This window comes from Heptranchias perlo, chromosome 40 (assembly GCF_035084215.1).
Source record: "Heptranchias perlo isolate sHepPer1 chromosome 40, sHepPer1.hap1, whole genome shotgun sequence".
NCBI lineage: Eukaryota > Metazoa > Chordata > Chondrichthyes > Hexanchiformes > Hexanchidae > Heptranchias > Heptranchias perlo.
In genome coordinates, this window is record NC_090364.1 from 10,566,165 (window position 1) to 10,576,040 (window position 9,876).

General features: G+C 45.2%; 1 protein-coding gene across 6 annotated transcripts in view; it reads right to left on the bottom strand.

Annotated features, from left to right (window-relative positions):
• The window catches only part of LOC137305671 (caspase recruitment domain-containing protein 11-like), an 86,240-nt gene that overhangs the window by 16,594 nt on the left and 59,770 nt on the right, over window positions 1-9,876 (bottom strand). For 5 of the 6 annotated variants that reach the window (XR_010958734.1, XM_067974571.1, XM_067974573.1 and 2 more), the window contains 3 exons: window positions 7,409-7,461; window positions 4,974-5,070; window positions 2,572-2,761 (listed from right to left, as the gene is read on the bottom strand). Coding sequence is in view for 5 of the 6 variants with exons in the window: in XM_067974571.1 (XP_067830672.1) it covers window positions 2,572-2,761; window positions 4,974-5,070; window positions 7,409-7,461 (340 nt within the window). In the remaining variant the exon portion in view is untranslated. The remainder of the gene's footprint in view (window positions 1-2,571; window positions 2,762-4,973; window positions 5,071-7,408; window positions 7,462-9,876) is intronic. The other variant, XM_067974572.1, reaches the window with a different exon arrangement.

Consider the following 9,876-nt stretch of genomic DNA (forward strand, 5'->3'; position numbering starts at 1 on the left):
AAGGAGTAGTTGAGGCAAATAGCAAAGATGCATTTAAGGGGAAGCTAGATAAACACATAAGGGAGAAAGGAATTGAAGGTTATGCTGATGGGGTGAGATGAAGTAAGGTGGGAGGAGGCTCGTGTGGAGCATAAACACCGGTATAGACCTGTTGGGCCGAATGGCCTGTTTCTGTGCTGTAAATTCGATGTAATAACCTTTCCAACTGTTCAAACTTCTTCACATTAGAATGGGACTAATTGGATAGCACTCTCAAAGAGCCAGCACAGGCGCCGTGGGCCGAATGGCCCCCTTCTGTGCTGTATTATTCTATGATTATCCAGGATGGTCTAATATCCTGTGGTATTCTACACAGCCTCAATGTAAACGTTTTATAAAAAATAAAATTCAATATAAAACCAGAGCAGTTTAAGGCACAGAAGGAGGCCATTCAGCTTATGATGGCTCTTTGCTAGTTCCCACACAATGTCAGAAGTACCAGATGATAGTCATTTTGGTAAAACACCATTTTAAGCCACAAGACCAAAACAGTTTGTTAGTCAACCAGCCTGTGACTCATTTCCTGTCCGAAGCTCTGAAGCCTTTTCCAGGATGCTTTTCATCGCAGTCTCCTGGTCCACCGCTGAACAAATAGAAATGGTGACCTCTTGCAGCAGAAGGTAGGTACTGCATAGAATTCAGGGCCAGAGTGATCTCCTGGACTGGTTTCGATCGCCTAAGGGGTCGGAGAGGAATTTCCCAGATTTTTAGCCCCAAATTGGCCTGGGTTTTTAATCTGATTTTTCGCCTCTCTCAAGAGATCACTTGGTATGGGATGGGGAGTGTATATATTGTGATACACAAGGTATCACGATTGTGTGGGACAGGCTGGATGAACCAGAGGGTCTTTTCCTGTCCATCACTGCTTGTATGCTCGTAAGCTAGGTACCACAACCCTGTGGGCGTTTACACACCAGCCCTGCCATTGAAATGGGAGGACTCATCACTGCTGCTATATGTGGGGAGCTGCTTCTAACTCCTTTCTCACACTCCTGAACAGGATAAAAGAAAAAGCTTTGTTGCCTGACAAGTGACCCTTCTCTCACCTCTGCCCTCCGTTCTCTCACTCCACCACAATCTTTTTTGTAACCTAGGCCGACACTCCCAGTGCAGTACCGAGGGAGTGCTAAACTGTAGGAGGTGCCGTCTTTCGGATGAGACGTTAAAACGTCTGCCCTCTCAGGTGGACGTAAAAGATTCCACTGCACTATTCGAAGAAGAGCAGGGGAGTTCTCCCCGGTGCCAAGGGCTAATATTTATTCCTTAACCAACGTCGCTAAAACAGATGATCTGGTCATTATCACATTGCTGTTTGTGGGAGCTTGCTGTGCGCAAATTGGCTGCCGCGTTTCCTACATCACAACAGTGACTGCACTTCAAAAGTGGCTGTAAAGCACTTTGGGACGTCCTGAGGTCGTGAAAGGCGCTATATAAATGCAAACCTTTTTTTCTCTATTTGGTTGATATTATGATGGCCACTGTTTCTCTGAATTTCTCTCTCTTCTCCCTCCTAAGCTCCCACAATGCCATCCTACACATTATTTCTCCTTCCTACACTACACTGAGATCGTCTCACTGTTTCCTACGCGAACGCATTCTTTCCCAACATTGTGTAGAATTCCTCACTTCCCTCAGTCTTTCCTTCCTTCTATACACTGGGAATTTCCTCGGGGATTCTCACGATTAGCCGCAGTAACTCCGGCGGAAGATTGGCCGGTTCACGTGAGGTATCCAGCGATTGCGCTGAATATACGCCGCCCGATTGGGAGAATCCCCCAAGAAATTCCTGCTCTTTAGACTTTGAAAACGTAACCTAGGCATCAACCAATCACTACTTTATTACTTTTACTCTTTTCGATCATCGGAAGGAACATAGGAACAGGAGGAGGCCATTCAGCCCCTCGAGCCTGTTCCGCCATTCAATTAGATCAGTATCTTAACTCCATCTACCCACCTTGGTTCCGTAACCCTTAATACTTTTTGGGGGAGAGAGTTCCAGATTCCCACTACCCTTTGTGTGAAGAAATTGCTTCCTGACATCACCCCTTGAACAGCCTAGCTCTAATTTTAAGGTTATGCCCCCTTGTTCTGGACTCCCCCCCACCAGAGGAAATAGTTTCTCTCTATCTACCCTGTCAAATCCTTTAATCATCTTATAAACACCTCAATTAGGTCACCCTTAATCTTTGATACTCAAGGAAATATGAGCCTAGTCTATGCAACCCATCCTCATAATTTAACCCTTTTAGCCCCGGTATCATTCTGATGAATCTACGCTGCACCCCCTCCAAGGCCAGTATATCCTTCCTGAGATGCGGTGCCCAGAACTGAACGCAGTACATCAAATGGGGTCTAACCAGAGCTATGCACCAATCCTGGTGGTCCCTACGCTAAGGACCTGAGCCCTTCACTGACTCTTCACAATAAAAAAAAATTATCGAGAAAGTTAACAGGTTTGGATGAATAACAGACAGAGACAGAATTACAAACAGGACGAGAGAGGTCAGCCTGAGAGGCCAGGGGCTGACTTACCGCTAGCAGCTGACACCCGACCTGCAGTCCAACTTTTTCCGCCTCGGACCCCTGCCGCACAGACTTGACGAAGATACCGGTCCCGTTGCCCCCAACGATAGTGATGTCGTTGAGGATGCTCTTACTGTTGTGTTGAACACTGAGGTTGATGTTAGTGAGATCAGGTAACGAAAAGGATGAAGAAAGTGTCCTACAGCAACAACAACAACAACAACTTGCATTTATATAGCGCCTATAACGCAGTAAAACGTCCCGAGCCGCTTCGCAGGAGCGATTATCAGACAAAAATTTGACAGCGAGCCACATAATGGAGGATACCAGGCCAAGTGGCTAAAAAGCTTGGTCAAAGAGGTAGGTTTTAAGGAGCATCTTAAAGGAGGAGAGAGAGGCGGAGAGGTTTAGTGAGGGAATTCCAGAGCTAAGGGCCCAGGCAGCTGAAGGCACGGCCGCCGATGGCGGGGCGAAGGAAATCGTGGATGCGCAAGAGACCAGAATTGGAGGAGTGTAGAGATCTCGGAGGGTTGTCGGGCTGGAGGAGGTTACAGAGATAGGGAGGGGTGAGGCCCTTAAAGTTTACAGCAGACACAAAATGGTGGAAAGTCACTCCCCTTACTGCAGAGAGCTGAGGTACATTTTACGATCCTTCTCTGCTGAGAATTTACCAGTTTTTCCAAACGATGTCTTGCCTGCACTGCCAGGCAACTTTCTTTTATGAAGCAATTTCTTATAAAAATTTCTGCAGAACACTTATAGCACCTTGTAAAAATGTGCACAGGCCCAGTTTCAAACGAACTTTTGGCTGCCCTGATGTCCTAGCTGGTTGACGCACTGTTGGCATTGAGGCATAAAGGCCTCGGAGGCCCCAGGCTCAATTCCAGGACTGGGCCGAATTCGATGATCTCAGCCAAGTGACAGTCTGGGTTTCACAACTGGGCTCGGTGCCCTGGGCTGGGCAGGAAATAAAACAACCAGGGTTCCCCCCCCGCTCTCCGTTAATTTGCCATCCAGTAACCTCGGCCGGAGAAGTCCATGTGTTGTGGACGTTGGGGTTAGGACAGGGTCAGGCTCAGCTGTGAAGCCCCACGTGGTAGAATAGTGTGCCAACACCCACTGTAAGGGCTCATGCGTGAAGAAAGATAGATTGGGAAAAGGGGAGGTGCAACGAGACCTGGGTGTCCTTGTACACCAGTCGCTGAAAGCGAGCATTCAGGTGCAGCAAGCAGTTAGGAAGGCGAATGGTATGTTGGCCTTCATTACAAGAGGATTTGAGTACAGGAGCAGGGATGTCTTACTGCAGTTGTACAGGCCCTTGGTGAGACCACATCTGGAGTATTGTGTGCAGTTTTGGTCTCCTTCTCTGAGGAAGGATGTCCTTGCCATGGAGGGAGTGCAACGAAGGTTTACCAGACTGATTCCTGGGATGGCAGGACTGATGTATGAGGAGAGATTGGGTCGACTGGGCCTATATTCACTAGAGTTTAGAAGAATGAGAGGTGATCTCATCGAAACATATAAAATTCTAACAAGACTCGACAGACTAGATTCAGGATGTTCCCGATAGCTGGAGAGTCACAGTCTCAGGATACAGGGTATGCCATTTAGAACCGAGATGAGGAGAAATTTCTTCACTCAGAGGGTGGTGAACCTGTGGAATTCTCTACCACAGAAGGCAGTGGAGGCCAAGTCATTAGATGTATTCAAGAAGGAGATAGATATATTTCTTAATGCTAAAGGGATCAAGGGATATGGGGAAAAAGCGGGAACAGGGTACTGAGTTAGACGATCAGCCATGATCATTTTGAATGGCGAAGCAGGCCCAAAGGGCCGAATGGCCTACTCTTGCTCCTATTTTCTATGTTTCTATATTTCTATGAATGGGCGAGGTAGATGAGAGCTGCCAGTTCCTGAGGAATCCGTACCCAACACGAGTCAGGGCCTTCAGGAAAGGAGGGGAGAAGCAGGCCCCTTAACAAAATAAGAACCAAAGAAAGTTGGGAAAAGGCAATTCACACGAGCCAATTCCTCCCACACACCATAAACAACCGGGCCTCTCATAGACAATGAAGAGCATCTCAAAACACTTTCTAAAGGGAGGGGAAGATGCGTAAAATTAATGGGGGTGTAGTCACAGAAAAGCACAGTCAGAGAGACAGGTCATTATGACACTTCTATAAGAAGCAAAGCAAAATCATTTTGGGACACAGTTCAAACAGCAGAGGCTCATGACTGAAACTTGGCTACTGATAGTGGGGTGAGAGGGCACAGGGGAACGCACAGTGAAGTAGGTTAAAATGGCTGCTCTTTTTCTTGGCTTCTGATTTTTATTTAAGTCATCTTCTTGAAACTGTAAAACGGAAGAAATTTCACTAAGACAAAGTGGAAGCAGAAGGTGAAAGAATTACCTCTTTTTGTTACTGCCGCCTTTAGTCATCTTGCTGGAGTCTCCAGACTCTGGGTGAAAACCACTGGTGAACGATAAGCTCAGTATCTGACCTTCATCTGGAAAGCATCAACAACAACAACTTGCATTCATATAGCGCCTTTTAACGTAGTGAAACATCCCGAGGCGCTTCACAGGAGCGTTATCAGATAAAATTTGACACCGAGCCACGTAAGGAGATATTAGGACAGGTGATCAAAAGCTTGGCCAAAGAGGTGGGCTTTAAGGTGCGTCTTAAAGGAGAAGAGGTAGAGAGGTGGAGACGATTAAGGAGGGAATTCCAGAGCTTGGGGGCCTCGGCTGCTGAAGGCACGGCCGCCAATAGCGGAGCGATGAAAATCAGGGATGCGCAAGAGGCCAGAATTGGAGGAACGCAGAGATCTCGGGGGGGGGGGGTTGTAGGGCTGGAGGAGGTTACAGAGATAGGGAGGGGGCGAGGCCATGGAAGGATTTGAAAACAAGAATGAGAAAATATGGTGAGGGGCTGCTGTACTCTCAGATTGTACAAACTGATATCTTTAAGTGTTATTTGTACTCTCTCACAGTTTCTGCACAGTTATGTGCATACAGACAGAATATTCATTACTTGGAGGTGTGGAAATTTGGGTCTGATCTAAGTGAAGCTCTCTTATCTATTTAAAGTCCACACATCTCAAAATAAGAGGTTACAACAAAAAAAGAACATTTGGGAAGAAATTATTTGAAATATTCTTTATTCCAAATACCTCTTTCCTTCCCGCATTGCCTTAAAGTGCTAACTAGCCTCACGAGATACAGTTAACAGATGGTGGGTGGCCTTTTGCATCTCATCTAAGTGGGCTTTGTTCATTAGAACAGCGAAGACTTACAGGTGACCTGATAGAGGTCTAGAAAATAATTAAAAGGGCTGGATAGCGTCCCTACTGATAGATTATTGCAGTTTGACAGGTTGGGGAGGGCCGAGGGGACATGAGTTTAAATTATGAAGGGTAGGAATAGACTGGGTGTTGGGCTGTTCTTTTCCGGGAGAGTTGTGAGTCTCTGGAACATGTTGCTGGCTGGTGTGGTGGGTGCTGACTCTCTGCCTTCAAGAGGGAGCTGGACTGGTCCTTGACTGGGGCAGAGACTGCATCATATGGAATGTAAGTGTCTTTATACATAACACTTGGTCCGTGTGATCTCCTGGACTGGTTTCGATCGCCTGAGAGAGTCGGAGAGGAATTTTCCAGAGTATGTTTTTTTCTCTCTGGTTTTTTGCCTGTCCCAAGAGATTACATAGTTGGAGTGTTCCCTTAGAGTCAGAATTTTAACCTAATGCGCCAGTCGGGAATCCCACGGGATCGACTGGAATGTCTGTTTCACACCCTGCCCAACATTACTCCACTGACTTCAACAGAGAGTAAAATCGGGCGAGGTGTAAAACCAGCTTTCCACCCGATTCTGTGGGTCTCCCGACGGGCAGGTTAGGTTAAAATTGCCCCCCAGTATTTCTAAGAGTAGACTCGGCCAGTGATACGACGTTGCCTTTATCTCTTGAACGGACAGGAGCTTTACAGAGCTAGTAATCCTTTAAGAGATTCCGTTAAAACTAGACGCTCTCCTGTGGTACTCCAGACGGGGAATGAAGACTGAGTGTAGTCTTCAGGGGAATTGGGGTTAGAGGGTGGGTGATAATTGGACCAGGATCGCTGATGTAATTCAGTCCCCATTCCAAAATCAATTATTTTTATATATTTCCATCAGAAATGTTTGATGGCCACATTTGTAATGGGAACTGCCTATGAAAACCTGTTGAGCTGTGATTACACCCTCCCTCCATAGCATTGTGTCTTCTCCTGCTTCTCGTGAGGCAAGTAGGGAGAGGCCTGAAGAAATGGGTGTTTAGGGAGAGTAAGGCAGAGCATTGAGAATCGAGTAGAGAGGACAGCTTCAGGAATTGGGAAGGGAAGGTGAGGTGAGGCAGGTCAAGCATTGAGAATCAGGGAGGGAGAGATCTGTCCCGGAGATTGTAAAACATTTCTTCTGTTACAATGAGACGTTAAACTGAAGCCCCCTCTGCCCTCTCAGGTGGAAGTAAGAGATCGCATGGCGCTGGTTCAAAGAAGAGCAGAGGAATTCTCCCCAATATTTATCCCTCAACCAACTTCACTAAAACAGATGATCTGGTCATTATCACATTGCTGTTTGTGGGAGCTTGCTGTGCGCAAATTGTCTGCTGTGTTTCCTACATTACAACAGTGACTACACTTCAAAAAGTACTTATTTAGCTGTAAAGCGCTTTGGGACATCCTGAGGTCGTGAAAGGCTCTAGAGAAATATAAGTCTTTCTTTCTTTCTTCAATACTTAGCCTGCTAGATGATCAGAAACTTGATGATTCAACATCTGGCCCCAAAACACGCTGAACAATGAACAAGCACCTGGACTGCTGTCCTCATTATCCATTAAGCTGCTGATCGGCCAAAAGTCAAATCTAGACAAGGAAAGAAAGGTAGATGAGAAACCCAGATGACAAATCAAGGCCCTGAGTGCAAGATAGCACCAAGATTGAGAAGATTGAAAGAGATCAAGTAAATCAGGAAGTAGTAATTAGATGACGGCAAGTTTGGATTTCTAAAAACCTGTAGATAGTAGATGGAAGATAAGATTGAGGGTGGTGAGTAATTCTACAGTCCTGGGAAAGAATGAGTTGGAGTCGGAGACAGTGCAATGAGTCTTGATTTCAGCACAGTAAGGATGTAGGGAGGGGAAGAGCAAGTGTAGGATAGGAGGAACAGCAACTCATTTAATCCATAAATAAATATATTTATTTACATTTGTAAGTATGTCACTCAACAGCAATGCACATCATCCAACAACAACTTGCATTTATATAGCGCCTTTAACATAGTAAAACGTCCCAAGGCGCTTCACAGGAGCGATTATCAAACAAAATCTGATAACGAGCCACATAAGGAGATATTAGGACGGGTGACCAAAAGCTTGGTCAAAGAGATAGGTTTTAAGGAGCATCTTAAAGGAGGAGAGAGAGGCGGAGAGGTTTAGGGAGGGAATTCCAGAGCTTAGGGCCTAGACAGCTGAAGGCACGGCCGCCAATGGTGGAGCGAAGGAAATTGGAGCTGCACAAGAAACCAGAATTGGAGGAGTGCAGAGATCTCGGAGGGTTGTAGGGCTGGAGGAGGTTATGGAGATAGGGAGGGCCGAGGTCATGGAGGGATTTGAAAACCAGGATGTGAATGTTAAAATTGATGCATTGCAGGACCGGGAACCAATGTAGGTCAGCGAGCACAGGGTGCTGATTGCACGAAGCATTCGTAACAAAATAAAAGAATTAATAGCACAATGAGAAATAAATGGGTTTGATCTAGTGGCCATTACTGAGACGAGGTTGCAAGGTGACTAAGGTTGGGAATTAAATATTCCAGGGCACTTGAAAAGTCAGACAAAATGGAAAAGGGAGGGGCGGGGTAGCCCTGATAATAAAGGATGACATAAGGACAGTAGTGAGAAAGGATCATGGCTTGGAAGATCAGGAAGTAGAATCAGTATGGGTGGAGATAAGAAATAACAAGGGGCAAAAAACACTGGTGGGAGTAGTTTATAGGCCCCCTAATAGTAGATATACTGTTGGACAGAGTACTAATCAAGAAATAAGAGGAGCTTGTAACAAAGGTAATGCAATAATCGTGAGGGATTTTAATCTTCATATAGACTGGGCAAATCAAATTGGCTAAAGTAGTTTGGAGGACGAGTTCATGGAATGCATTCGAGACAGTTTCCTAGAGCAATACGTCGTGGAATCAACAAGGGATCAGGTTATTTTAGAACTTGTCTTGTGTAATGAGATAGGGTTAATTAGTAATCTCATAGTAAGGGATCCTCTGGGGAAAAGTGATCATAATATGATTGACTTTCACATTGCGTTCGAGAGTGACGTACTTAAGTCCAAAATTAGGGTCTTAGACTTAAACAAAGCCAATTCCATAGGTATGAGGGGCGAGGTTGCTAAGGTAGATTGGGAAATTCGATTAAAAGCTATGATGGTGGATAAGCAATGACGAACATTTAAAGAAATATTTCATAATTCTCAACGAATATACATTCCACTGAGAAATAAAAACTCCACGGGAAAAGTGATCCATCCGTGGCTAACTAAAGAAGTTAAGGATAATATTAGATTAAAAGAAGAGGCCTATAATGTTGCCAAGAAGAGTGGCAAGCCTGAGGATTGGGAGAGTTTTAGAAACCTGCAAAGGATGACCAAAAAATTGATAAAGAGGGAGAAAATAGAATGAGAGTAAACGAGCAAGAAATATAAAAACGGATAGTAAGAGCTTCTATAAGTGTGTAAAAAGGAAGAGAGTAGCAAAAGTAAATGTTGGTCCCCTAGAGGCTGAGACAGGGGAAATAATAACAGGGAATAAGGAAACGGCAGAGGCATTAAACAAATATTTTGTATCTGTCTTCACAGTAGAAGACACAAAAAACATACCAGAAATAGGGGGAACCAAGGGGCTAATGAAAGTGAGGAACTTAAAGTAATTAATATTAGTAAAGAAAAAGTACTGGAGAAATTAAAGGGACTAAAAGCAAGCAAATCTCCTGGACTTGATGGCCAACATCCGAGGGTTCTAAAAGAGGTGGCTGCAGAGATAGTGGATGCATTGGTTGTGATCTTCCAAAATTCCCTAGATTCCAGAACGGTCCCAGTGGATTGGAAGGTAGCAAATGTAACCCCGCTGTTCAGGAAAGGAGGGAGAGAGAAAACAGGGAACTACAGGCCAGTTAGCCTGGCATCAGTCGTCGGGAAAATGCTGGAATCCATTATATAAGGACATGGCAACAGGGTGCTTAGATAATCATAATATGATTAGGCAGAGTCAACATG